General features: G+C 53.2%; 2 protein-coding genes across 2 annotated transcripts; one reads left to right on the top strand and one right to left on the bottom strand.

Moving 5' to 3' along the window:
* Positions 1 to 20: 20 nt before the first annotated feature.
* On the top strand, positions 21 to 2,395 carry CUNH17orf50 (chromosome unknown C17orf50 homolog). Its single transcript, XM_070395387.1, has 3 exons — positions 21 to 33; positions 1,738 to 2,041; positions 2,118 to 2,395. Exons 1-3 carry the CDS (start codon positions 21 to 23, stop codon positions 2,341 to 2,343), a joined length of 543 nt encoding a protein of 180 aa, XP_070251488.1. The 3' UTR covers positions 2,344 to 2,395.
* Positions 1,242 to 27,925, bottom strand: MMP28 (matrix metallopeptidase 28). Its single transcript, XM_070395565.1, is given in 9 exon segments — positions 1,242 to 4,516; positions 5,664 to 5,831; positions 6,125 to 6,203; positions 6,205 to 6,275; positions 7,876 to 8,121; positions 10,344 to 10,568; positions 16,637 to 16,824; positions 17,054 to 17,133; positions 27,576 to 27,925. Coding segments are annotated over 9 exon segments (1,563 nt in total). The 5' UTR covers positions 27,687 to 27,925; the 3' UTR covers positions 1,242 to 4,121.
* Positions 27,926 to 27,949: the final 24 nt, after the last annotated feature.

Here is a 27,949-nt window from a genome sequence, read left to right as displayed (position 1 = left end):
GGAGCATCGCCTTGGGAAGGATGGATAAGGACGGTAAGTGGGGCTGGAGGCAGGGTGGGGCCAGAGGACAGGGTCTCTCGACTACAGGGTGGACCAACCAGCTCATCACCATGGTAACCCCAGAGTAGAAGTCCAGCCTTTTTAAGATGATACCCATCCATGTACAAACCCTCTCTTTTCTCTTTCCTGAATATTCTTGATATCTGCTTTCTCTTCTTTACCTCCTGCGATTCGGACTTTTGTCTTCTCTGGCCTGGACCACAGTGGGTCTCCCTCTGTCAGTTCTGCGCGAGTCCCTGCATCAGAACATTCAGTGGCTCCCACTGCTGAAGGGCTGTGGCCTTGGGTGTTTAGTGAGTGCGGTGGGATGGGGGTGAAAGGGACACAGGAATACAGACCAACGTCCAAACTCCATGGCCCGGCACCCAAAGTCCCAACCTTTCTTTCCAGTGCCCCCTCCTCCTGCAAAGTCCCCAGCAGCCCTCTCTGGCTGTGCAGTGGGTCTGGCCTTTCACAACCATAAAGCTCCAAGAACCGGCAGAACCTCTGGAGCAACTTTTCTTGGAAGGTTTCCAAAAACCTTAGATGAAATTCGCAGGCCCCTCCGTGACCTACCTCATCCCTCACCTAGCTGAGGGGGTTGTGAAGATGCAGGGACACGATGTATGAAAAGAGTCTAGGGTGGTGATTGCATGTAATGGGTGCTTAATAACGTGAGCTAGAATGCTAATGTGATTAGGATTCCCCTGTCTCCAACCTCTTTAGGTTGGCAAGTCTTCTTCACCTTTCCAGGGCAGACCCCAGAAGTTGTGCCTCCTCTGTCACCCTCCCCTTTTCATTACAAGGCTGGCTCCCCAGGTCCAGCTGACCGCAGGGCACACTAGGGTGCTGGGCTAGTGTTTGCTGCTGAGGGTGGACACCCCCCCCTCCCCCATCAGGCAGGTTACTTTCCATGTCAGCTCAGGAACTTCCTGCCCGCAGAGGCCACTGCTTAGAGTCCAACAAAGACATCAGCAAGAGGGGTCAGTGGTGGCCGAATCTGGCTGGCAATTGGGGTCATGCCTGGAAGGAGGAAGGGACACGTTTTCCTAACCGGTCTGCCCATTGGAGGCCCCTTTTTCTAAGGTGCTGTGTGGCCACTGCCCACCCACCCTCCACAGGTGATGCTGGGCTCCCTTAAGGCCAGGCCCACTTGGAAGAAGGAAGTCCCAGCTAGAAAACAAAACGTAAACAACCACGAGTTAGGATTCCAGCCAGCACACCTTGTTTATTGCCGGCCACGGACAGCACCCACCCTAGAGCCAGTTAGAGAGAAGGTGATGAGCCCTCAGTGGTGCCGGGTTCGAAACTCTCCTTGCGGCCTCCTGTTCATTGCTTCCCGCTGGCCAAGCCCGCGTGGGCGCCTGGCACTCAGCGACCTCACACCTGCCTCACATCAACCCCTGAAAGAGGCACTAGTCCCCCATTTCACAGGCGAGCAGACGGCCTTGTCTCAATCCTCAGTCCCAGGAAGCGCAGACACCTGGGCAATCAGGTGGGGTGCGGGGTGCAACCAGGCAGACCCCGGCCCGGGAATCCTGGACGCTCTAACTTTCGGAGTGCTGCCGGCTCCTGCGCACGCACCATCCTGGAGATGCCTTTTTTTTGGGGGGGGGGGGTGCTGGGGGGTGGGGAAGAGTGGGGTTGTGGGCACAGAAGTGTCAGGGTACGACCTTCTCTCCGCCCGCCCGCCCGCAGGCGTGAAGACCCCCTTGTGGAAGAAGGAGCCGGAGGAGCCGGGGGTCCGGGAGGAGGAGGCGGAGGAGGAGGGGTTGGAGGAGGAAGACGAGGGGAGGCAGCCGCCGGAGAGTGCGGCCGCGGGCGAGGCGGAGCGCCGGGAGGCAGAGGACGCCGAGGGCCGCGGGGGCAGCGTGGCCTACAGCCCGCTGCGCCAGGAGCCCAGCGCCCAGCAGGTGGCGCTGCTGCGGCGCGCGGACAGCGGCTTCTGGGGCTGGCTCCTGCCCTTGGCCTTGCTCCGCGGCCCCGCGGCCCCGGCCGACAGGTGAGGGCGGGCGCGCCCCGGGACCGGGCGGGCGGGGCCGGCGCGGCGCCCTGAGCGTCCGGGTGCCCGCCCGCAGGAGGCGGAACCTCCCGGAGGAGCCGTGCGTGCTGCAGACCCAGGGGCCGCCACCGAGCGGCGGGGGTTGCGAGCTCTGCGAGATCCTCTTTTGCAAGAAATGCAGGACCCTGCACAGCAACCCGGCCTACGTGGCGCACTGCATTCTGGAGCACCCGGATCTGGGTGAGGCGCGGGCTGCGGGCGGGGCGGGGGTCGCCGGGGGCCCCCGGAGCGCCCCCACTTAAAGCCTCTGTGCCCCCCATTCTCTCCTGACCCCCGACTCCCCGCAGCTTTCTCCTGTCCCTGACGCTGAGCGCGCTCAGCACATCCCAGAGCTGCCCCTGCTCAGGCAAGCAGGCCCACCGTCCATGTGACGGTGCCACCAGTCACCTGTCGCCCACCCAGTGCAGAGCCCCAGGTCACCTGGAGCTCCCTTCCTCCCATAGTGCCCCTGGGGGCCCCCATCCCCCGGCATCACCCAGTGCCTGCTGGCCACCCTGGCAGAGCCTCACATTCATCTCTTGGGTATTGCAGGTCCTTCTGGCATCGCCCCCTAGAGAACCTAACCTCCGGGTTCCCTGCCCCCTCTGAGAAACCTGCTCTTTCCCTGAAATCAGTCAATAAAGCCGTAAGCAAAGTGTCAGTGCCTTGAGGCGGGAGCGAGGAGGCCCTGGTGAGGATGGTGAAGGTGACCCGCCTTCCCTTCTGCAGAAGTTCAAGCGGAGCCTCCTCCCTCCGCCTCCCCGAGGACTGGGCGGAGCAAAAACACATGCACCCAAGGGCAGTCAAAGGTCATTTTCCCCACTGCGAGGAGGAAAAAATGAAGGCACGGGGCCAGGAATGCCCGTGGGAAGCTGAGGGCTGCACTTTGCCAAACCATCCTCCCTGTCCCCTGGAGCCCTGGTCTGGCTGAGGTCAATGTGCGGAGGGCCCTGTGGGTGCAAATGCGGCCCCGGCAGGGGTGAGGGGGGGGGGGGGGTCTGAGAGCCAGACGCTAAAGCCCTGAGGCTGGCTGAGCCGAAGGCAGAGTGCCAGGGGGAGCTGGTTCCTTCGGTCGGAATCCCAGCTATTCCCGACCAGCCGGGAGGAGCTCCTGGAATGCTGTGTGTGTGGCTTGGAGAATGGAGCCACTGTGAACACAAGCCTCCCCCACCCTGCAGAGCCCCCAGCGCCTGCGGGCAGCAGTGAGGTCCCCCAGAGAGGCCCCTGCCCTCCCCCTGCCACAGGGGCTTCTCCATCTGGCCTGTGGGGAGGGGAGGGGGCAAGGACATTTAGCTTTTAGAGGAGAGGTAGGCTTCCTCTTACCATCTCTCTCTCTCTCTCTCTCTCACACACACACACACACACACACATACACACACAGCCTGCCGGTCCTGGCTTGGTCAGCCTCCACCTCACCAGCATCCATGCCCACCTGCTCTCCCTGGAAGCTATTCCAGAGAAGGCTGGTTTGTGCCTCCAGGCCCACCAGCCGGGGACCCCTCTATTCCAGCCTCCCACAAAGAGCTGCACTGCATCTGTCTCCCTCCTGCTCTGGGTCCTGACCCCACTCAGGCTTTCTGGGGGCGGGGCCTCTGTTAAATATGACTCAGTTCTCTAAGAATCGAGCCAGAAGGTCCTCAGGAGAAGGCAACAGTCTTGCAGAGTGGTCCCAACCTCTCCGCTGAGATCTGCATCCTCCCTGGTTGCCCAATGCTGCTGCCTCATAGACAGGACCTGCACCATTAGCAGAAAAATCAAAACCCCCAAGCCCGAGGGAAGAAAGAGTCCTTGGGGGAAGGGCTGTGGAGTCTGGGATCCTTTTTGGCTTCTCCTTGGGTTGATCCCTGCCCCACTTCCATGTCCTGGGGAGCAGCGCCAAGACAATGAATGCACATTCTCCAGGGAACGAACGCAGACCAACTTCTCTGCTGGGTCTTCTGCAGGGGGGCTCAGAGGCTTCCAAGACAGGCTCTGCCCCTGGGACAGGGGACACACGTTGGCCATGAGAGCACCCAAAGTTCACTATGAGGTGGGGGTGCCTTCAGAACAGGGTGCCCCCCGAGTTCACATGCCAGCAGCCCATCCAGGGCAGCTCTGCGGCCCAGCGGCCCGAGGCCGTCACCCGCAGTTTGGTCTGGTCCAGGTGCCAGTAGCGGTCATCCCTGAAGAATATGACGGAGCCGTCTGGCTGGGGCAGGGCACCGCTGACCTCTTCAGGGACACCACCCCAGTCCTGCAGGCCTCGGGGGTAGTAGGGTTCCACCTGCAGCCCCCCTGGGGCCAGCACATAGTAGCGGGCACCCTTGAAGAGGACGAGGCGGCTCAGAGGAGGAAAGAAGAGGGCTGCGTCTGGGTGGCGAGGCAGGCCTCCTGCCCGGCACAGCTGTAGAGAACCCCACACTGGCTTGGGGCCCCGAAACCTCCAGCATCGGCTCCCTGCGGGGCATTGGGAGAGCCAGGGTGAGCTGGCAGCTCTCACCCTTTGGGCCTCCACCCCAACTCTGTCCCCCTGTACCTCTGTTCCTTCTTGCGTTGGAGCCCAAGGTGGTTAGTACTTGTGATAAAATGGATCATACTCATATTTGGTTATGAACCCTAGCGGCGGGACTGTTGTGGCCTGGGCTTCCAGCAGGTGTCAGCAGAGGGCAGATAGCGCTAAAGGAACATGTCTAGCCCCTCTCTGGGTAGCAGGGGGCGCTCTCCCTGGGTGCGGACTGGGCTCCAGGGAAGGCCAGGGGCTTCCTTCACTGCCATGACTCCCAACAGTTCTAGGAGGGCAGGGAGTTTTGTTCACGACTGTATCCCAATGCCTCCAACCAAGTCCAGGCCATAGAAGGCACTCAATACTTGTTGAATGAATGAATGAATGAATGAACACTGTTTACTGAAGTAACATACTGCACACTGCTCAGACAGTATGTTCTTTTCATCCTTCTTCCCCAACAAACCTGAGGGATTGTGTTCCCCGTTCAAAAACTTCAAGCTCCAAGAATTAAGTGACATGCCCAACCTCCTGCAGCCAGGATTCCAAGGAAGGCAGGACTTGGCAGAATCACAGAGCTCAAGAGTGGTCCTCTCTTCCCTAGAGCAGGCTTGTCAAACTTGCCGGCCACGGAGTTTGACATGCTTGCTCTAGAGTCTTCTCTGGGATTCTCCCACCCTCTCCCTCTAGAACAGTGATGGCGAACCTATGACACACGTGTCAGAGGTGACACGTGAACTCATTTTTTTGGTTGATTTTTCTTTGTTAAATGGCATTTAAATATATAAAATAAATATCAAAAATATAAGTCTTTGTTTTACTATGATTGCAAATATCAAAACATTTCTATATGTGACACGGCACCAGAGTTAAGTTAGGGTTTTACAAAATGCTAACACGCCGAGCTCAAAAGGTTCGCCATCACTGCTCTACAACAACCTGGACGCCGCCCACCCCAATCCACCACTAAAGGAATCTCCTGGTAGAGTTTCCCTGGCCACAGGTTGGGATTGGAATGGAGGTGCCTCCCCTGTTTTGACCTTGGGCAGGACATCTTTCCTCTGTAGGTCTCAATGTTCTCATGTGCCCCAGGGTTGGTACCTTTGAAGAAGTAGAAGTCTCCATTCTCCAGTGACACTGCGGCAGCCTCAATGTTGGGGGGCAGCCCGGCCCACCTTTCCTGCAGCGGGTGGGGCTCTGAGACATTGCCATCAGCTCCCACCTCCCAGAAGTGGCTCCCTTGAAAAATGTACAGTCGCTGCTGCCTGTCTGCCCAGAGAGACGAGAGAGAGTTGAGCGGTGACCACCCGTCTCCTGCTTTCCTTCCAGGGAAGGTGCCTTCCTAGAACCCAGCCTCCCAAGCTGACCAGAGAGGATGCAGCGGGCACAGTTGGGGCCGAAGGAGAAAGTAGTGTTTTGCTTGGCGTGGGCTTGCTACCTTCCAGAATTCCTGTGGCTGGAACTTCTGGATTTTGTCATTTATACTCCCCCTTGAACTCCAGCTCTGGAGACCCCTGAAATGTGGGGAGGAGGGAAGCAATGCATGGGTGGAACCATCTTACCTACAGTGATGGCATCAAAGGAAGAGTGGCAATATTTAGGACCCTGGGTTTCGGGGCGCCTTCCCTGGGATCTATGGGGGGTCCCAGGCCTCAAAGTCAGTGAACAGCTTTCCTGGGAGCTGGGTAGTCACAGAGCCCCCCTGCGGCTTCCCTGCATGGGGGAGGGAAGAGGGGAAGAGCACACAGTGGTTAGGAGGGTGTTGCGGGCTCAAGACCTCCCCGTTGGTTCCTTTCATCGTTGTCTGATGTGAGGGGCCGGGAAGGAGAGCAGGGGTAGGGTAAAGAATTGTCTTTGGTTGTGGGTGTTAAGCTCTCCTATCACACAGTCAAAATTGAAGCGGGGACTAAACAAGGGTTTGGAACTAAGGAGTGCAGCGTGTACTCTCCTCTGAGTCCTGGACAAAGCAGATGGCGTGCAGGCAGAGTCCAGGGGCCCAAGCTATGTTAATTACGGCTCTGAAGATAATTCCATCACGACACTTCACTTACGAGAGGGAGGCAGAGTCCAATCAGCTTAGAATTTGGCACCAGCTCCTGAATCCTGGTCTGCAACTCCCTAGCTGTGTGACCTAGGGCAAGTTACCTAACCTCTCTTACCCGGTTCTCCTCATCTGTGGACAAAAAGATCCTTACCTCATGTGTGTTTTGTGTGTTAAGTGCCTGGTCCATGGTAGACCCCCATGAAATAGCAGCTGTTATGATTACATTTGTGTAGGTTTCTTAGGCTACAAAGCATGCTCATGCTCACTAGTACAGCAACCTTGTGAGGTAAGCAGGACCTCAATTATTATCCATTCTCTCAGAAGGTGAAACTGAAGGCTCTCAGGGGGGAAATGCTGTGCTCAAGAGCAACTGCTAGTCAGGAATGGAACAGAGACTTGAACCCAGGGCTCCTGGCCCTGCCCACCGCACCACGCACTCTGGGGGAGGCAGCCCAGGCGTCGAGGAGGGGGAAGGTTAGGGGATAGAGTAGTGGTTCCCAACCTGGGCACATGCCCCCCCCTCCCGGGGGTGATTTGATTTTTAAGGGGGACAATTCAAGAATGAGTTATTAACCATGATTTTTTTTGCATTTTTATGGTTCTAGGGGCCTTATCACAGTATATTAATATATATTGTGACATATTTATGCATTTCAATTCTCTATTATGTGTTTTGAAACTTTATTGCTATTTTTTCATATCACTTTTTTAAAAACAATTTCTTAGTGATTTCATCCTCAGTACTTCAACTGTCCTTTCATTCTTTTATGTTTCTCTTTCATGGATGCCATGTTCTTTGGAAGTTTGTTTAGACCAAGTTAATGCCCTTTTAGGCTTCCTCCACGTGAACAGGAGTTCACTTTTTGAATAATAAGAATTATATGTCACGGGGTGGGTGGGCATCAGGGTTTTAGAGATGCTTAGGTGGGGCATGGCCAAAAAAAGGTGGGGAACCACTGGGCTAGAGGGAAAGCGCAGCTGGGAGCAGGGATGAGGGCTCTGGCGTATGGGGTGGGGAAGAGGTGAGTCTGAGGATTGGGTCTGGGTGATGGGGCAGGACTGTGCCCAGGAGTTCGTTGGGGTTGATCAAGGGCAAGCATGGGGGAGAGGGGGTAATAGTTTGAGGTTTTTCAGATCTCAGGAGCCTGAGGATTTGGAAGGACCCGTGATGGGGGAGGCCAGATGCCTGCGCTTAGGAGGGGAGATCCCATTGAGGAGCCCGCGCGCTGCAGGCAAGGGCGGGGCCGGGGCCGGGGGCCGGGGGCTCACCATACAGGCTCTGCACGGCCAGCACGTCGTCCCAGCTGAGCAGCGCGTCGCGGCCCAGCCGCTTGTAGTAGGGCGCCATGAGCGCGCGCGGCGCGGGCGAGTGGGTCAGGCCGAGCGTGTGGCCGATCTCGTGCGCCAGCACCACGAACAGGTTGCGCCCGCGGCGGCGGCTCAGGGACCAGCGCTCGTCCTGGTCGAAGTGCGCTTCGCCTCGGCGAGGCAGAAAGGCGTGCGCCAGGGCGCCCCCTGCAGGCGGCGCGGAGGGTCAGGGGGCGCCCCCGCCCGCGGCGCCCCCGCGTTCCCACCGCCCACCGCACCGGCCGTTGGAGTGTGCGGCTGTTTTCCGCTGCTTAATTTCCCTCCCCATTCCGTCCGCAGAAGCTCAAGTGTGGAGCGGTGACCACTGGACAGCTGTGGAGTATGGACGCTAGGGGGCAGAGCGGTGCACATACCGCTTGGGGTCAAACTGCCTGGGTTCCAACCCCGGTTTTACCATTTACTAGCGGAGTGACCCTGGGCAGGTCTCTCAACCCCTCTGTGCCTGATCTTCCCGACCTGAAAACAGGAGTGATGACCATGAAGTTCTTCCTCACAGGGTTTTTCTGAGGATTAAAAAGACGTGTGTGTGTGTGTGTGTGTGTGTGTGTGTGTGTGTTCCATACACCTAGTGCCTAGCATATGATAAATGCTATATGGGAATTCCTTTTAAACAGGTCTTGGAGTAGGTAGAGTGGTTACCCAAGAATGGAGCATGATGGGACCGGGTGGGGTGTTGGTAATGTTTTCTGATCTGGGCACTGGGTGTATTGATGTCTATGCATAGATTCTTTAATAAAAAGTATATGTATTCTTGTCCGGCTGGTGTGGCTCAGTGGTTGAGCACCGACCCATGAACCAGGAGATGATGGTTGGATTCCCAGTCAGGGCATATGCATGGGTTGTGGGCTTGGTTCCGAGTAGGGGGTGTGCAGGAAGCAGCCAATCAGTGATTCTCTCTTATCATTGATGTTTCTGTCTGTCTCCCTCTCCCTTCCTCTCTGGAAAAAAAAAAGTGTGTGTATTCTTATGTCCTCGCCTTCCCTCTGCCAGGGCCCCTCTGCGGATCTGTACCTCCCTGCTAGAACAGGAGTGAGCAGAAGGAATCGGGCTGGACCAGTGATGCTCAAGCGTGGGGTGCCCCAGATTTAGCTTATCAGCCCTGCAGTTCCCAGGGCCCCACCCTCACCAGTCACTTCCTGCAGGGCCAGGGGCAGGGCCAGGGGCAGGGGCAGGGGCAGCAAACCGCACTGTGATGATGTTGGCCTAGAAGCCTGTGTAGGGTCCTGCCAGTGCTGCCGTCTTGGAGCCCAGCCCGACGGGGACGGACACAGGTCGGGAGGCTAATGTTAGGGAGAGCCTCGTGGGGCATGGAGAGACGGCCCCGTGTAGGAAGGACACGTGCCTCCCCATTTTGAATGTGCTCTGGACGGTTCTGAGCAATGTTCGCCTTTCCATTCAACTCTTGCAATGATCTTGGGAGACTGCTGGGGAGGTTTTGACTAAACAAGATAAAGCACCTGTCCCCCATCAGAGAGCTGCCTCCCAGCCTAGCGCTGTCTTAGCTACCAGACTCCACCTGGGGACGGACAGAAACATCTCATGTGGATATCATGGATGAAATGAATTATATGCAAGCATGTGTGTGTCCTACAGGTGGATTCTCAAAAAGCCTAGATTTCTGCCAGCCCTACCCTGGTCCAGGCAGCAGGGCCTGGAAGTGGCTTTGCTCTGAGTGGGACTGTTGGAAAGGAGGAGAGTGCAAGGGAGTAGGGGCCCAAGTTCTGAGGTCACACAGGGCTTAAGTCCCCGCCTGAAGCGGTTGGATCAGGTTTCCTGACTCCTTAGGGCAGGGGGATTGGGAAGATGCAGAGATAGCCTGCACGCAGGCTCCGCAGGCCAGTGTTGGGCAGAATGGGGGGACAGCAGTGTAAACCACAGCTGGAAGCCTTCAGGTTGGGGGCAAACAGGAGGCCCGTCTGGGCGGTGGGCATAGGAAGAGCTTCTGTAGCAGGTAGCAGGTAGAATGCCTCTTGCTCTGAGGCAGTGACTGCGACAGGGGCTTGGGGGAGGGCAGTGGTGGCCTCGGCATGTTTTTAGGACCCTGGTCTGGAGACCAGGCGAGGCACGGGCTTGTCTAGAGGCAGGGGATGGATGATGGGACTTCAGAAGGTTCTCCCCGAAAGGATAATGTTCTTTAGGGTTTACAAGGCACTTTCCCTGCAGAACCTCATCTGACCATCCCAACAGCCACATGGCACAAAATCGGGCCGGTCCTGTTCCCATTTGATAGATGAGGAGACTGAGGGCTCTTTGGAGGGCAATGCAGCTTGGGCAAGGCCACAGGGAGAGCGAATGCTCCACTGCCCTCCACAGGCGGCCTCTCCTAGCGGGGTCCCCCTCCTGCCATGTGGGAGAGAGGCTGTCAGCACCTGGGCCGTCGAAGGCGTTGCTCAGCCCGTCATTGTGGTCCCCTTGGAAGAAGGTGAGGCGGATGTCAGCAGGGCCTGTGGCTGGGGCCTCCCAGAACTCCAGCGCCGAGACGTTGCTCCACAGCTGGAAGGCGGCACGCACAGCCCCCCGGACTGCAGGCTCGGGCAGGTGCTGGGGCCAGTTCACCAGGCGGTAGGAGAGGTGTTGCTTGTACCACTTGTTGCCTGCCACCCAGAGAGGCCGCATCAGAGCCTGGGGCTGCTGGCAGAGCCTGGGGCTGGTCCCCTGGGCAGCACGTATGATAGGGAGATAGGCCTTCCCCAAGGAGCCCATGATCTGGCGGGGAAGACATACCTTGCCTTGGGAAGGCCCTCATTTGGCTGGGGAGACCCTGCTCTCAGACAGATGGGCCCACCCTGTCCGGAGAGTCCCGGTCTCCTGGGTTGGCCTAAGGAGGTCCCTTAGGACCTTGGCCCAGCTGCATCAGCCTCCAAAACAGAATGGGGGAGAGGCAGCCTCTGCCCAGGAAAACCCCCACCCGGGGGACCCTCTGGTTTGGGGTCTCCTTCCGCACAGCCTGGGCCAAGCCTGGAAATCCACTCTGCGCCTCCTGCTGGCGGCAAATCCCAGCCCCTGACAACTGTGCCGGGTGGAGGAGAGGTAGTCACGGGGTCACAGCCCTCCCTGCCCTCCCTGCCCCCTCCCCCTCTCCAGCCCTCACACCCTCCTGCTGCCTCCCTTCCTAGTGCTGGGGCCTGCCCTGAGTAGCCATCACAAGACCCATTTATTTGAGGTCCCTCCCTGATCCCTGGCCCTCCGGCTCACTTCCTCAGGGACTCCCGAGGGCTCTGAGGTGAAAACAAATAAGAACAAAGGGTGTGTTTTGTCACTGACCGAGAGCAATTTCTCCGTCTCCACTCAGTTAAGCGTTTCTGTTCCTCTGCCCAGAACCGCAGAGTTCCTCCCTGAGGGTTGAACTGGCCGAGCCCCAGGTCAGCTAGTCTGGGTCCAGCGCCAGCTCACACACGCCCAGGACCAGGACCAGGACCAGGACCAGGACCAGGACCAGGGTGCTTCGAAGGCCCGTGCTCTGAGTTTTCCTGAGCTATTTCTGAGCCCTGCACGCTCAGGGACTGTGACCCGGGCTGGAGACTCACTGCTTGGAGGCAGGTCTCTGGGCTCAGGAGCACACAGAGTCATGTCTTTTGGGCCTCAGTTTCCCAAATGGATCAAATCCCTGGGGCCTGGGTGACAGCGGGCAGGGCAGGTTTGACTCTGCTGGGACACCAGGTGAGTGGGCACAGCCCCCTCCCCCCTGGAGGGCGGGCAGTTGAAGGTTCGGGCCTCCTGCCCCTTTGTCCCAGGGAGGTCCTGGCAAGAGGGGTGAAGTCGTGGGGGTTCAGCCATCTCTTTAGTCAACCTCTCCTCTATTTGGGGCTCTGAGGCCAGGGGAGGAACTGCCCCAGGGTCACACACTGAGTAGGAGCCCAGGCCCTGACACCTAATTCAGTGCATTTTCCATTCTGCCTGGATAAGCAGACACATTTGCTAAGACTGGAGGCTAATAAATGTGCCTGCACGTCACTCCTCTGGGTCAGAGCAGGGGCTCTGTGAGAGCTCACATTCTCTGGATGGAAGGAGGGTCATAGAGGGCAGAGGAGTTGAGCACCCTTCCCCTCTCCCCATCCCCCGTGGAAGTGGGGGAGGGGAATGTCCCTTCTCCCACCCCTGAGCCAAGCTCCATTCAAGGCAATGCTGCCTCCTGGGCCTGTTTGGCCTGGCAGCCACCCAACCCCTCCCAGGCAGTGACCAACCCTCAGGGAGGGAAGAGGGAAGGATTGGAAGGGAGGGGAGGCCTGGCGTCCAGAAGCGCTGCCACTAGCACTTCTAGTGCATTGGGCACTGGGTGGGTGGGTGGGGGGAAGGGGGGCTGGCGTTGGGCCCTTTCACACCCTGCGATGGGTAACCAAACCCAGACTCCTTCTCCCCACCCCCAACCTTCAGGCTCCTAGAAAACTGTGAAGCAGCTCATTCAGCCTTTGTAGCTAGGGTGCCCCTCACTCCAAAGATAGGGAACAGGGAGGGGGGCAATTCTCTCACTCTTCGTGGTCAGTGAAGGTGACAGCGTGAAGGATAAAAGGATAAAAATCCTCTGTGCACCAGATGTTCATAGCAGCACAATTCACCATAGCTAAGATCTGGAAACAGCCTAAGTGCCCATCAGTAGATGAATGGATTAGAAAACTGTGGTACATCTACACGATGGAATACTATGCTGCTGTTAAAAAGAAGGAACTCCTACCATTTGCAACATCATGGATGGAACTGGAGAGCATTATGCTAAGTGAAACAAGCCAGTCAATGAAGGAAAAATACCACATGATCTCACTCATTCATGGATAATAAAGACCATTACAAACTTTTGAACAATAATAGATACAGAGGCAGAGCTGCCTCAAACTGATTGTCAAACTGCAGTGGGAAGGCCAGAGAGAGTTGGGGGGCAGGAGGGAGGGGAGTAAGAGATCAACCGAAGGACTTGTATGCATGCATATAAGCATAACTAATGGACATAAGACACTGGGGGGTAAGGGAGGGTAGTGGTTTGTCAAGGGCGGGGGCGGGGGGGGGAAGGATACTTATGTAATACCCTTTGTAATACTTTAAGAGGAAAATAAAAAAAAAAAAAAAAAAAAAAATCCTCTGTGCAGCTGAGGGGTGGGCAGGGAATAGGGAGACAACTAGGAACAGGAATTGAGAGAAAATGACCAATTTTCCTTGCTGGGGAGCAGGGTGGTAGGCTGTCGGTGTGCCTGCCAGGAAGGAAGGAACTGCGGGGCCAGCAGCCTGAGCCCTGTCCCCTGTCTTCTTCCAGATTTGTGTCTTTGGAGCAGGCAGGCCCCATCCCAAATGCCTGGCTTGTTTCCATGGCAACCCCCAGGCCACCGTAGCACCTGGCACTGCACCCCACACCCCTGATCTAAAATCTAAAAGGGGCCCTGACTGATGTGGATCGGTTGGCTGGAGCATCATCCCGTACACCAAAAGGTCTTTGGTTGGATTCCTCGTAAGGGCACACACCCAGGTTTTGGGTTTGATCCCTGGTCGGGGTGGGTACGGGAGGCAACTGATCAATGTTTCTCTTTCACATTGAAGTTTCTCTCTCTCCCCCTCCCCCCTTCCTCTCTCTCTCTAAAGTCAATAAAAACATATCCTCGGTGAGGATTTTAAAAAATAGATTAAAAAAAAAATACCAAAAGGGAAGAGAAAAGGAAAAAGAGTTGGGGAGGGAGGAGGGCTAGATTCCTTGCTTGGGCAGGACCCGAGCTACAGTCCTGACTCCCAACAGCAAACTGCGACTGTGGAGAGAACAAGGGTTGGAATCTCAGTACCTTTGCTTACAACCTTTCACAACAAATGATAGAATCTCCCCAAGCCTCAGTTTCCTTATTTGCAAAGTAGAAATGAAATAGCAGCCCGAAGCTGCCTGGCACGCGCTGGGTGCTCAGTAGTTACCCATTCCCTTCTTCCTTTTCCACCCCACTCCCACCCCTGTGCTCCCCACCCCACCAGCTCTGTGAGGGGGCAGGGGATTGAAAATCAGCCCCGTAGGGGCAGCAGGGAGCAGGCGCTTGGAATAAGGTTGCCAGATTTAGCAAATGAGAATACAGAATGCCTGGTTAAACCTGAACTTCAGGTCAACAGGTAATTATTTTAGTATAAGGATGTAAAAACAAAACAATTATTTGCTGTTGATCTGAAACTGAAATTCAACTGGGAATCCTGCATTGTATCTGGCAATCCGACCCTGGAGCCCAGCTCCATCAGCACAGCGTTCGCCCACATAATGAAAAGTCACTGGCTTCGGAATCCATAAAATGTTTAAAGCACCTACCCATATTCTGGGTTTTTCCACTCATTTTTAAAGCACCTACCCATATTCTGGGTTTTTCCACTCATTTTTAAAGCACCTACCCATATTCTGGGGTTTTCCACATCTGGAATCTCACTTAATCCTCCAATGACAAGAAGGCTTGGCTACACTCTGGCTATTTGGCCCTGGAAAAGTTGCCTAAGCTCTTTGTCCATCAGCTTGCCCGCCTGTAGGTGAGGATAATAATGGTACCGATCTCATAAGGTTGTTACGGGAGAAAATGAGTTAATCTGTTCACAACTGTGCTTGGCACATCATCAGTGCTCAATAGGTGTTAGCTGTTACTATTACATTTTCTTCCCTAAGGCTCAGTGCCTGCCAGACCTACAACTTCCTTCTAGGGAATATCTTCCCACCCAGGAGGGAAGGGAAGTGAAGTCATGTTGTGACCGAGAGGGAAATTCTCTGTGTAACCCGGCCACTGCCTGGACCAGGGGTCAGACAAGGAAACGGGGCTAGGCTGGCGGGGTGAAGCCACCTGCCTGAGAGGTGCCTCAGCCCAAATCTCTGTCTAAAAGGGAGGCTCCACATTGGACAGTGACAGACAGACGCTCCATCAGATTCTCCCTTGGGGCACGAGAAGATGAGGTGCTGCTAGAAGGAAGCATCCTCGGTGCTCAGGTCATGCCCTGAACGTCCAGGAGGCATCGTCCCAAATCTCCATGGAATCTAGCCTGGAAGTGCTGCTGCTGAGTCTGTGTCTGGGGCTGCCCCCTTTTCCGCTGTATTCTCACAATCCGCCCCCCTCCCCCCCCACTTTAAAACTGATTTTAAAGAGAGAAGAAGGGAGAGGGAGAGAAACATCAATGTGAGAGTGGAACCTTGATCAGCTGCCTCCTGCAGACCCCCTACTGGGAATCCAGCCTGAAACCCAGGCATGTGCCCTGACAGGGAATCCAACCTGCCCCCTTTCAATATATGGGATGACGCGCCAACCAACTGAGCCACACTGGCCAGGGCGAGCCCTTCCCCTTGGTTGCCAGGGCTCATCTCTCCTTTGCAACCTAAAAGGGCCCGTGACTCAGATGAGGAAACAGCAAAGTGACTCAGCTCAGGTCACACAGCTGAACCCAGAGCCCGACTCCAGGAACGTCGCTCTTCCTGCTCTACCAGGGCCTCCTGTGCTCATGCCTGGTCCTTCTCCTCTGCTGCCCAGCACACAGTGTCAGCACTGGGGACCCGGGGCAGCTGGGAGTGTAGACACAGCTGAACTGGATTGGCGAGTACCTGGAAATGGCCATCCTCCAACAGCTGAGGGGAAGTGCCCTCCATTTCCTTTTGGATTAGCTAAGAAATAAAAACAAACGATGTGCCTTCTGTCCTAGTTCCTAGTGGATATTGTCGGTAAAGGTAGTTAATGCAAATTCAAAGAGACCATAGCCCCAAGGGCTCACAGTAAAATTCATGACAGGTAAAAAGCTGACCAAACAACCCCATTTTGTTAGGAATCTTGAAAATTGCAGAAGTTGATCAGAGAAAATTAGACTTAGTAAAAACAATCACAGGGTTAAAACCACACACTGCAAAACTTGTTACTGATGAAGAATTGACAGAAGAATAAAATCTTTATAAATCTTAGATCAGTAACCTCTGACCCTGGGAGACTGGATTTGGCCAAAGGAGGAGGAAGAAGGGAAGGGAAGAAAAAAAACCTACAACTAAATCATAACAGGAGGAATGTGCTATGATGAAATGTTCAGGATAGGCAAATCCATAGAGACAGAAAGTAGATTCATGGTTGCTAGGAGCTGGGGGAGGGGGCGTGGGGAGTGCCTGCTCATGGGCATGGGGTTTCTGTTCGAGGTGATGAAAATGTTCTGCAATTAGACTGTGATGATGGTTGCACAATTCTGCAAATATGCTAAAAGCCACTGGATTGTATGCTTTCAATGGGTGAATTGTACGGCATGTGAATTATATTTCAATCAAGCTGCTGAAAATGTAGTATGGACAAAATCAAACTGATCGATGAATCCCATCTTTGCTGGATAATTCTTATGAAAAAGAACCGATTCTGATGAAAATAACTCCAGTAAAATAGGAAGAAAAGTGTTGGCAACAGCTTAACTGCCCTGCATAGCAAATTGACCAAGAAATTAAGTGGGCTCGATGGGGTTCGCTCTGGACAGTACTTGCACGATGAAAATTCATCAGCATGGGTATCATTCTGATGTAAATGTCTTTGTTCACAAACATGGTCCTCAAGTCCCAGAGGTCCTATTTGTCCACTGTGCTCCCCTCCCCCACCCTAGGGAAGAGGTTATGACACAGCCCAGGCCGAGGTGGAGCCCTTTTTCTGGCCATGGGGCTTCAGGATGGTGGGGAATCCCATCCTCGCTAGATTGCCACAGTGCTCACCTTGCTTTGCAAAGCGTTTCTTACGCCTCATTTTGGCCCGGCGTCCAGCGAACAGAGCACTGACCTTCTCAGTCCGGGCTGCCTGGCTGTCAGTATCTGCAACCCCACAGCGGGGCAGTGTCATCTGGTGGAGGGTGGCAGGGTCCAGCACGCCACTGATGGGCAGCTGGGACACCCACTGGAACTCCCTGTCAGGAGGAAGTGAGATAAAGGACCACAAAGGGAGGGTGGGTGGTGAGAGCGGGGAGCTTCCCTGGATACAGCAGGAGGCTGGGGCGGGTGGGAGTGGGGGTTTGGGGGAAGGAACAGTGGAGCATGGCCCCCTCGACACACATGGGGGCAGTCTTCCCCCAGGAGGGAGGAGATGCCCTAAGCTTATACCCAGCACTCCCAAACCCTCATAGCCCTCCATCCTACCTGATGGCATTGCTGAATCGCGTGGAAGAGGGAGCTTCGGGGGCCTGTTCACTGAGGTATCCATACCTCTCCAGGAATGCCTGGGGGAGAGAGGAGCATCAGCTTTTCCCACGGTGTGGCATCCTTTCCCCTCCCTTGATCTCCAAGTGTCCATGGCACATACATCATGCCTGGTCTGGGCAGTTCCTTCCTTTCAGGGTCTATGAGCTACAGCAGAAAGAGTCCTGGCATCAAAGTCAGGACCTGGACTTCGTCCCAGGCCACCAAGGACTAGCGGATGGTCTTGAGCAAGTCACTCATTACTTTTGAACCTTAGCTTCTTTATTTCTAACACTGGCCATGCAGTCCCTGCCCTGAGTATCTCATGGCGTTGTCAGAGGACAGTAGGGTTATGGGCTCTGGAGTCAGGCCTGCCTGGGTTTGAATCCCAGTTAGCAAGCTACTTCCCTAAATCACTGGTTTCTCAACTGTAACATGGATTTAGAAATAGTATCTACTTTACAGGTTGTGTGTGTGTGTGTGTGTGTGAATGAATCACAGCAGTAAATATAAAGTACTTACCACAGTACCTATCACCTAGCACGGGCTCCATGCAGAGTAGCTCTTATAATTTTATGTAAATATACGTTATCTATATGCCTCAACTCTTCTCCTGACACATGTCATCTCTTTAAGAACATTTCCGTATTGATCAGGAGTTGAGCTGATTCCCTGAAGGCTCTGCCAAGCATGGGTTGGGAATTAATCACCTAATTCTGGCTACTCCCTAAACAATTACCCTCCTCCCAAATGCAGATATATTTAAGAACAATGCCCTTAACTTCAACCCTATGGTTTATATGAAACAGTAACTCTCTAGAGAAGCACTTTTTGAATTCGAAACCTGCAACTTCCTTTCATTCATTTGTTTGATTATTCATACAATGTACTAGGTACTTTGCCAGGTGCAATAGTCAACAAGACACTCTTAAAGGAACCTATATGTACACTTGTGAACGGAGACAGATAACAAATAAAGGAGAAAGTTTGATGCTATAAAGAAAAGAAACCGGGTGATGTGATTGAGAACAACTTAGAAACTTTACCTGAAGAGGTCAGGGAAGCCCGCTCTGAAGAGCTGATATTTGATGTGAGTCCTAAAGAATGAGGCATGCCTGGCTGGTGTGGCTCAGCAGTTGAGAGTTGACCCAGGAACCAGGCATGTGCCCTGACCAGGAATCGAACCGTGGCCTCCTTGTTCATAGGTCATTGCTCAACCACTGAGCCACACCAGCCGGGCTATTTATTGATTTTGAGAAAGAGAGGGAGAGAGAGAGGGAGATGTGAGAGAGAAACATCAATCGTTGCCTTCCGTATGTGCCCTGACAGGGATCAAACCTGCACCCCAGCCCTGACCAGTTTGGCTCAGTGGATAGAGCGTCAGCCTGCGGACTCAAGGGTCCCAGGTTCGATTCCGGTCAAGGGCATGTACCTTGGTTGCGGGCACATCCCCAGTGGGGAGTGTGCAGGAGGCAGCTGATCCATGTTTCTCTCTCATCGATGTTTCTGACTGTCTATCCCTCTCCCTTCCTCTCTGTAAAAGATCAATAAAATATATTTAAAAACAAAAACAAAAACAAAAACCTGCACCCCAGTAATGTGCCCTGACCTGGAATCAAACCCTCAACCTCTTGGTGTACGGGACGACGGCCAGGCCCTTTGCTGCATTTCTTAACTCAGATCAACTCCAATCATCGCTGTTGCCTCAAGAAAAAGGCATCTAATGGGAATGAAACTAGACACTGAGCCAGGACCCCAAGCCCCTAAGCCTTTGCAAGTATCCAGCCTCCTCTTTGTGGATTTCATTACACCCATCGTTAGCAGCCTCCATGTCCTCTTCTCATTAAAGTCACTTTCCACAAGGAACCCTTATTCTAGACAACTGAACACTACCCAAGTCTGTTTTATTGTTCTGCACTAATTTGTTAGGATTTCAGCCCTATTGTTTTTTATTCTCCCTTTGCACACGTGCACTATTTTGGGATGCATAATGGATTAAAGGAGTTCTTGTGGCTTAATCTGGAAGACTATTTACTGCTCAAAATAGTGTGGCATCATGGAATAGCCCCTGGGCTTGGAATCCAGACTCTGTTCCCAACCCTGACCCTGCTGGATGGCCAGGGACAAATTACGTCACCTCTCTGGGCCTCCATTTCCTCAGCCACAATGTGAGAACAAGAGTAACCCCCACAGGATTCTGAGAAGGATTAAATAAAGCAGTGGGCATCCAGCATCGTGCCCAGTATAGTTCATGCTCAATAAACAGTTTATCTAGCTGATTTAACTGACAGGGAAAATGAACAACAGGCTTTTACTAGTAGAATGCCCTGAAGAAGGCAGTTACACCTCCGCTCTCAGTTCAGGTGCTCCATCCCAAAATCGCCTCACCCAGCCAGGTGCCTGGCTCTCTTCCTTGCCTCTTCCCGTTCCCCTGGTGAGGATGGAGAGAGCGGCTTTTTAAGGGAAGCCAGGGAATGAATGTCTCCGCAGGAGCAGTTTTGCTGAGTGAGTGATTTGGAAGAGACTGGGTCACAGGCCAACAGGCTGGCACTCCCTTGCCTCTTCCCCCAAACCCACCCAGCCCTTATCAGGGAGTTGGCTCCAGTTCTGGAACTATGAAACCTTGGACAGAGGGGGAGAAGGGAGGGGAAATTGACTAGCGGCGTCTCCTGTTTCCTGGCTGGGTCTGTGCCTGGTACTTTGGCAGGCAAGGTGGGGTGGAGGGCAGGATGGGGGTGGAGGTATTTTCCAAGGGCCCACAGGAGGAGAAGTCCTGAGAAGTCCTTTCTCCTGACTGTCTCTGGGACCCTGTGGGTTGCCAGGCATAGCTGAATTCCCGGGAAGCAGTGAGCCTGTGTTCACACCAGCCAAAAGACACCAAAAGAATGAGAAAGAGAAATCTTAAGAATTTGACATTTTATATTTCCATAAAAGCCCTGAAGTATTATTATGGAGATTATCAGGACTTTAAAACTCCCTTATAGCCCTAGATGGTTTGGCTCAGTGGATAGAGCATGGGCCTGCAGACCGAAGGGTTGCGGGTTCGATTTCGGTCAAGGGTACTGTACCTCCGATGCGGCCTCAATCCTGGCCCCAGTTGGGGCACGTGCAGGAGGCAACCAATTGATGTGTCCCTCTCACATTGATGTTTCTCTGTCTCTACTGCCCTCTTCTACTCTCTCTTAAAAAAAAATCAATGGGAAAATATCCTTGAGTGAAGATTAACAACAACAACAAAGGACTCTCTTATACTTACTTCATGTTTAATATACCTCTAATTAAAATGTTTTTAATTACAGGAAAGGGTCTCCTGAATGCTGTTAGAGCTGAGTGCTCTGTAGTTCTATCGAGGGGGGCAGACCTATGTCCCTGGTGAGGAGGAGGCAGGGTTGAGGCACCTCTGCTCCTGGAGCTGCCCCTAACCCATCTGCTGTGCCTCAGTTTCCCCCTGCGAAGGTGAGAGACACGTCCCTGTCTGCATCCGAGCAGGGTGTGGGGCAGAGGACCCTGTGGCACAGGGACCCTGGGAAAGGGGGCAGGACTGGGAGGTGGAGCGCTCGTTTCCATCTCGGCTCGACACTAACCGCCTTGGAGAAGTCATTTCCCTTCCAGGCTGCAGTGTTCTTGGGGCCTGTGTCCTCTAGGGGATGCTCTGCGCTCCGCCCGTGGTCTCCTGCTCCGCTTCGTGGAGGTAGCACCTGGCCCGCTCCTCTCTGCCTGGCAATTCAAATACCAGGTTTTCTCTCTTCCCTGTTCTCCACCCATCCCGTCCGAGGAGCCCACGGTTGGAGCTGAGTGGAGAGAAAGCCATAGGGCTGTGCCCCTTGGTGATTCACCTGCTTGGGTTTAAAAGCTGGTGCCAACCTGCCTCACCCTCTTGGTGGTGGCTGGGGCCACTTTCCTGGGAGTCACCTCTGGAAAGCCCTGGGAGTGGCTGGGATGTTTGGGTAAAACAAAAATGGTTCCCCCTGGAACCCAGAGAGCTCAGTGGAATCAGAGCTCTGGGGGTTCTAGTTCTGCATTCGTCCTGACTTGTCATGACAGGGTGTGTGGCTCCCAGCCCACTTGATGCCTGAGGGAAGGGGCGATTCTGGCCAGGGCAAGACTTGCAATAAGGTTTAGCAAAATGAATCCAGGGCTGAGTCAGGAACTCTGAGTCACTGGCCTGGCAGGACAAGAGTCCTGGGCTGAGTCTTATTTAAAAAATAAATATATTTGTATTGATTTAAGAGAGGAAGAGGGAGAGAGAGATAGAAACATCAATGATGAGAGAGAATCATTGATCAGCTGCCTCCTGCACGCCCCACTCTGGGGATCTAGTCCACAACCCGGGCACATGCCTGACAGGGAATTGAACCATGACCTCCAGGTTCACAGGTCGAGGCTCAACCACTGAGCCACGTTGGTTGGGCTGAGTGTCTTGAGTTTTATTCCTGGGGCTGCTGCTAGCTATGTGTCCGTGGGTGGGCCCTGCACCTTTCTGGGCCTTAGTTTCCTCTTCTGTAAAATGAAAGAGTTGGATTAGAGCTAAAATATACTCCAGGTCTGTCTATTATTGTAGCTTTATTTCTGTGTGAACTATAACACGATTACTTAACCTCTCTGTGCCCCAAAGTCTAAAATGGGGGTAAGAATACTGCGTATGCTTCACATAGGAGCATCATGAAAATCCAGTAAGAAGATGCTTTGGGATAACTGTCCCATTAAAAACATTATTTTCCCCGCCTTAGCCTGTGGACTTAAGGGTCCCGGGTTTGATTCCGGTCAAGGGCACACGCCTGGGTTTCGGGCTTGATCCCCAGTAGGGGGCGTGCAGGAGGCAGCCGATCAGTGATTCTCATCATTGATGTTTCTCTCTCTCTCCCTCTCCCTTCCTTTCTGAAATCAATAAAAATATATATTAAAAACAAAACACTATTTTTCCTTCTATAGTCACAGAGCTTTATTGCTGGAAGTCTAGGAGGGCTCAGCTCCCAGTCTCAAGTCCACATAGTGGCTGTGACACCCTCCATACCAAAGAATTGCAGCAGCAAAAATGAAACCACTTAAAAATTTAAAAATCGCAAAATGGCAAGTCCATACAGAAACCATGTTGCTTTACCGTGTTGATTTGTTCCAGCTCATTTCATGTTTCATTATGATTTTAGGCTTTTCAAAGTGACTCTTCGTGACTGAGTTTTATCATTTAATAGATCTTCTGCATGATTAGCCAAGTCGAGATTCGAGGGACGATTGTTGGTGTTCCGCCTTGCAGGTCCTATAAATAAATCTGTTTTCTGGTAATCAAGAGCACCGTGAGTGCGTGACTGTTTCAGGGCTTTTAAGGGGATTACACCTTTGAGCTTCACAATCACCTTGTAAGAACAGAGGCCAAGGGTTGTTATTCCCATTTTATTTTATACTTATTTATTTAATTAATTTTATTGATTTCAGAGAGAAAGGGAGAGGGAGAGAGAGATAAACATCAATGATGAGAGAGAACCATCAATTAGCTGCCTCCTGCAAGCCCTCTTCTGGGGATCGAGCCCACAACCCACGCATGTGCCTTGACTGGGAATCGAACCATGACCTCCTGGTTCCTGGGCCGATGCTCCACCGCTGAGCCACACCTGCCGGGCTTACTCTTATTTTATTTTATTTCAGTTTATTTTAGTTAATCCTCACCCAAGGATTTTTTTAAATTTCCATTGCTTTTAGAGAGTGGAAGAGAGGTGAAAGGGGGTGAGAGAGAGAGAGGGAGACATCAATGTGGGAGAGACACATCCTTTGGTCACCTCCCACACACATCCTGACTGGGGCCAAAACCTGCACCCTTTGATGCACAGGCCAATGCTCTAACCACTGAGCACACTGACCAAGGCTGTTATCCCCATTTTGAAGATAAAGAAAGTAAGTCTCAGAGGAGTGCAGTACCTTGGTAAAAGGTCTTAGTGAGGGACAGAACCAGTGTGTGCGTCTGAACCCTCTGACACCTACCCAGGATGTTTTATTTCACATTTTAACAGGTGACTCAGAGGCTTTAAAAGTGAAGGAGCAAGAGCCAAGCTGCCGTCCTCACTGGGGAGACAGCCCTCAAAGAAGAAAAAGGCAAAACTGGGCTCTTTCTCACTGGCTCCCTTCTGTCTCCTCTGCAAGCAGGTCCAGCGGCAGAGCAGAGGGGAGAAGCTGCTCAGGCTGTGGACTTGGCTATCAGTAGAGGCTGGGATCACATCTTCCGCCTCACCCCAAACCAGGCACTGACCAGCCAGAGGTATTGAACAGGACCGAAGCATGTTCCTTCACAGAGACAAACATCGGACTCCAGGATGCATGCGCCCTGACCAGGGCCTGGGATGGGGAGGAGCCTGCAACTGAGGTACGTGCCCTTGACGGGAATTGAACCTGGGACCCTTCGGTCCGCAGGTCGACGCTCTATCCACTGAGCCAAACCGGCTAGGGCCACCATGCAATTTTTACTAAATTTCTTGGTTTTCAAGCTGGCTTGACAACTGCTTTCCCACCAACTCCTGCTCCTTGGGGACCCTCCAGAGCGTCTCCTGCACTTCTATTCACCCTGTCCCCGTGAGTCACTGAGCTGAGCCCTTGGGAAAGGCTTCCACACCCAGGCTTCTGAGTTTCTGACTCACACAAAGTCAAATAAATGGCTCTGGGGTATGAGAAGCAGACACTGCATCTGGGGGTGGATACTTCACAGAAGCTCCAATGTTTCCCTGGAGGAACAAACTCGCCAGCTCTTGAAGAACGGCACACCGGGAGTGGCTGTGCCGATCTGCATAGACCACCGAGTGCAAGGCAGGTCCTGCACATACTTGCCTTGTGGTTCCAAGGAAGGTCTGAGCAAAACATGGTAGATAGATCCCTTGGGATGGTCTGTGTCACCCAACAGAGTAGGGCCCGGCTGAGAATGAGAGTGGGGCCAGGACGATGATGTCATTCATTAACCCTCAGCCTTGCAACTGGGCAGTGGAGGCCCTTCCTACTCACTAGTGTTTGAGCAGCCCAGAGTTTTGCTAAGTGGGCGACAATGACCTTGTTCATAATGCAGCTTTGTAAGCAGTGAGTCTCCTCCCAGGCAAAGCCCATTCCAGAAAGCCCTCAATTTTATTACTTTCTGTGCACACAGGAGACACATACAGCCATGCACACAGGGTACAGGGATGCACACAGAGACATGGGAACACAGACATAGGGACACAGGCAGATGAAATGTACATCCATGCACACGCACATGCGCACACACACATACACACACCAGAGCCAAAGAATGTTAGCACTAGAGAGAATCTTAAAAGTCATTTAAGCCATTTATATGAAACTCACTCCCTTATTTTCCAGTGGAGGAAACTGCAGCCTGGAGAAGTGAAGGAAATGACTTAACACATGGCGGACCAGTAGTTTTATTGCTAGCTTTGCCCAGTGGCCAGGTAAGTGTCTATTGAACGAGTACAAAAAACGTTTTACATAAATGTTAAAGGCATGCTTTAAAATTAAATACCCATTGCATTTTGAAGTTGTAATTTATTACATGTTCATACAAGCTAATATCTTTTTAAAGTATGATACTTTGTAAAACATGATCCGTCCGCAATGTGTTAAGATCACACAGTCTTTCCGTCTATGTTCCGAAATCTGACCTCTGTCCATGAGCTCAGTAGGACGGCTATGCTCTGCTGGGGTCTCGCTGCCTGCACTGCGGTCAGGGAATTGTACTTGAGCAGAGAGCTAGAGTGACCATGGGGCTTACTTTGTGCGTTCCCTTCTGCAATGGTTGTATTTCCCTGAGTGACCATGACATTTCCCATTTCCATGCTCTTCTTACAATGTGACTTCAGCACTGCTCCCACTGATTGTGGGGACCATGTTCTCTCCCCTTGACCTGGGGTTTGTGACTGATCCAGCAGATGTGATGATACCTAACTTCCAAGTCTAGGTCATAAGGAGGGCACAGCTTCTTTTGCTTCTCTCTCTCTCTCTCTCTCTCTCTCTCTCTCTCTCTCTCTCCCCCTCCCCCCCCCCCTTTCTACTTCTCAGAACACTTATCTTGGAGACCCAGTCACCATGTTTTGAGGCAGCCCAAACTAGGCCACATGGAGAGACACCGTGGATAGGCCAGATGGGGAAGAATGAGCCCCCCCGCTGACAGCCAGCATCAACTACCAGGTAGGTGAGTAAACAGCCTTCATTCAGATGATTCCACCTCCAGATGCTGTTCAGAAGAGACAAGCTGCCCTGATGTGCTCTGTGTGAAATTCTGAACCATGGTATCAATGGACATAATAAATGGTTGTTTTACTTTACTAAGTTTTGGGGTAATGTGTAATGTAGCCATAGTAAAAGCAACACCATCTGAGAATTACAGCTCTGTGCTGTCTGTTGTCCAATGCTGAAAATAGTTTCCTTATATATTTGTCATTGTTTTAGGAGAGCTAATCACCAAGCCAGGGCTTTAATCTGAAGCTCTGCTCTCTAAAATAATGATAAAGATACTAACAACAATATTGAGAGCAACTTCCCTTTATAAACTACTTTCTAGGAACTAGGGATCTCAATAAAACCACACAATAATCTTGTGAAATAGGCATCATTAACCCCATTGCACAGAGAAGAAAACTGAGGTTCATAGAGGTTAAAACTATGGTTTGCACACAGGTCTGTCTGACACCAAAGACCATGCAATTGACCATACACAGAAACACATATAGACATACTGACATACACACATGCACATACACATCCCCATTTACATATATGCACATACATATGTACATGCATAGGCATATGGAGACACTATGCACCCATTACACATTTCCAGAGTTTTTATGCTTTAAAAATATTTCTTGTTTTCAGAGTTAAAGACCCCCTTTATCCCAATTGTGTTAAATAGACTGAAAGAGACTCAATCTGTTAGATATTACATTTCCCAAGCACACCCCAAGATGAAATTCCCTCCATCTGAGGCCACCACAGGCATGAGCGGCCGAGCTATTGTCTCTATTCTCCTGCCAAGGATTGCCTGGGACCTGGACGTGGGGGGAGTTGGGGTGGGACTCTTAACAGGACTTGGCTTGCTAGACAGAAGCTTTCTCCTGGGGCCACAAGGACTTTGCACTTGATGTTGTAAGAGTCTAAATCCAGAGAACAAAATGGTTCTTAAATGTCCATAAGCAGAGAGCACAGAACAAGAGACCAGTGCTTGGAAGGGGGCAGGGGGAGGGAGTTTGAGAAAGGACCTTCTTGTCGAAGCAGGGTCATTCCCAGATATCCCGGAGCAGCGATAGAAGCTGGCTGTGGGCCCTCCTCCAGTTTCCCAAATTCAGCCTGCCTCTTCCAGGAAAGGGGGTGAGGATACTGAGAAGCTCTAAACTGGCAGTTTTAGAGCAGGAATGATGCTCTTTGATGAGCAAGTCTTAGAAGTTATTTGCATCTCTTTGCCTTAAAATAGTGGAGACCCCAGTCCTATTTCTGTGAAGAGCTAAGAACACAGATAGAGTCCTGGTGGGGTGCTCAGTGGTTAGAGCGTTGGCCCACGGACCGAAGGGTCTCGGGTTCGATTCCAGTCCAGGGCACATACCTGGGTTGCAGGTTCCATCCCTGGTCCCGGTTGGGGTACGTGCAGGAGGCAACCAATAGATGTGTGTCTCTTTCACATCGATGTTTCTCTCTCTCTCTGCCGCTCCTTTCCCTTTGATTCTGATAATCAATGGGAAAAAAATATCCTTGGGTGATGGATTAAAAAAACAACAACACAGAAGTGCTTCTTTGGGAAAGAAAGAAAAGACACTGGTGTGTTACAATCACCTTAATCTAGAAAATAGATGTCCCAAGTCCACCCCCACTCTCACCTCACAAAAAGTTCTCGCTTATGCAGCCTACAGCAAGCAGCTGAGTCCAAAGGAGGAAACTGAAAATGGAAATGTTTAAGGTTCATCGCCACCTTCCTGGCCCCTCTTCGTAAGCTCAGTCCAGTAGCACTGCTTACAGCTCCTCAGAGCAGCTCTCGATAGGAGTCTAACACTCGCATCCAGTTTACGAGCTGCTTAGCGGCAGCACCCGCCCAGGAAAGCCAGTTCTGTCGCTGGTGTCCCAGCCCAGTGAGCGGTATCCTCTCCACCGCACCAATCTGGGGGCCTCCACAGTGTTTGACACTGGGGCATCGGATGAATGAACTGCCGTGTCTCCCTGGCTTCGGTGGTGAGGGGCGGGGGCTGCCTCTCTCTGAGCTCTGGCCTGTCTGTGCCATCTGGTCTCTCCCTCCTTCCCCCGTCCGGGAACATCCGTGCAGATCCGCGTGCCTTTGTGGTCCCAGCCCCAACCGGGGAGAATGCTGCCCCGAGGTTCTTTGTGTGCAAGGGTGACGGGTGCGGAGGACAGGGAGGGGATAAAGCAGATTGTCAGCTCAGCGGGGACAGCTGGGTGGCCTGAGTGCGGAGTTCCGGCGACTCTCCCGCACGCGAACCCACTCCGCCCCGCACACACCCCTTACCTCTGCCTCGCTGCGCAGCTCCCGGCCTGCGCGCTCCGGGAGCCGGGCGTCCAGGCGGCCCCACAGCAGCAAGGGCAGGGCGCGCAGCAGGAGGCCCACCCGCGCAGCCATCTCGCCGCCGCCCCCGCCGCGGAGCGCGGGAGGAATGCGGGACTGCGGGGCGCTGGGAAGCCCGCCGGCCGTCAGCAGGGCTCGGGGCTCTTCGGATGCTGCGGATGTGCGCCGCCCCGCACCGAGGGGGAAGGTGCCCGGGGCTGGCCAGCGCCCCGGCTCCGCGCGCTGGGCCGCTCCTCGGGGACGCTTCGCCCGGAGCCGGAGGTAGTCCAGCTCCGGCGGTGTCTGCTCAGCGGGTTGCGGGCCCCGAGACCTAAAAG

The sequence above is a fragment of the Myotis yumanensis genome, unplaced genomic scaffold, assembly GCF_028538775.1.
Source record: "Myotis yumanensis isolate MYYU_CA2020_CCGP unplaced genomic scaffold, mMyoYum1.0.hap1 SCAF_16, whole genome shotgun sequence".
In the NCBI taxonomy this organism is placed as follows: Eukaryota; Metazoa; Chordata; class Mammalia; order Chiroptera; family Vespertilionidae; genus Myotis; species Myotis yumanensis.
The sequence above is the reverse complement of the archived record's forward strand: the minus strand, read 5'-3'. Positions and strand labels throughout refer to the sequence as shown.

Excerpts from the sequence above, each read along its gene's own strand:
- CUNH17orf50 (XM_070395387.1), top strand. Across the intron at positions 2,042-2,117 it reads CCCGCGGCCCCGGCCGACAG|GAGGCGGAACCTCCCGGAGG; the intron begins GTGAGGGCGGGC and ends GCCCGCCCGCAG.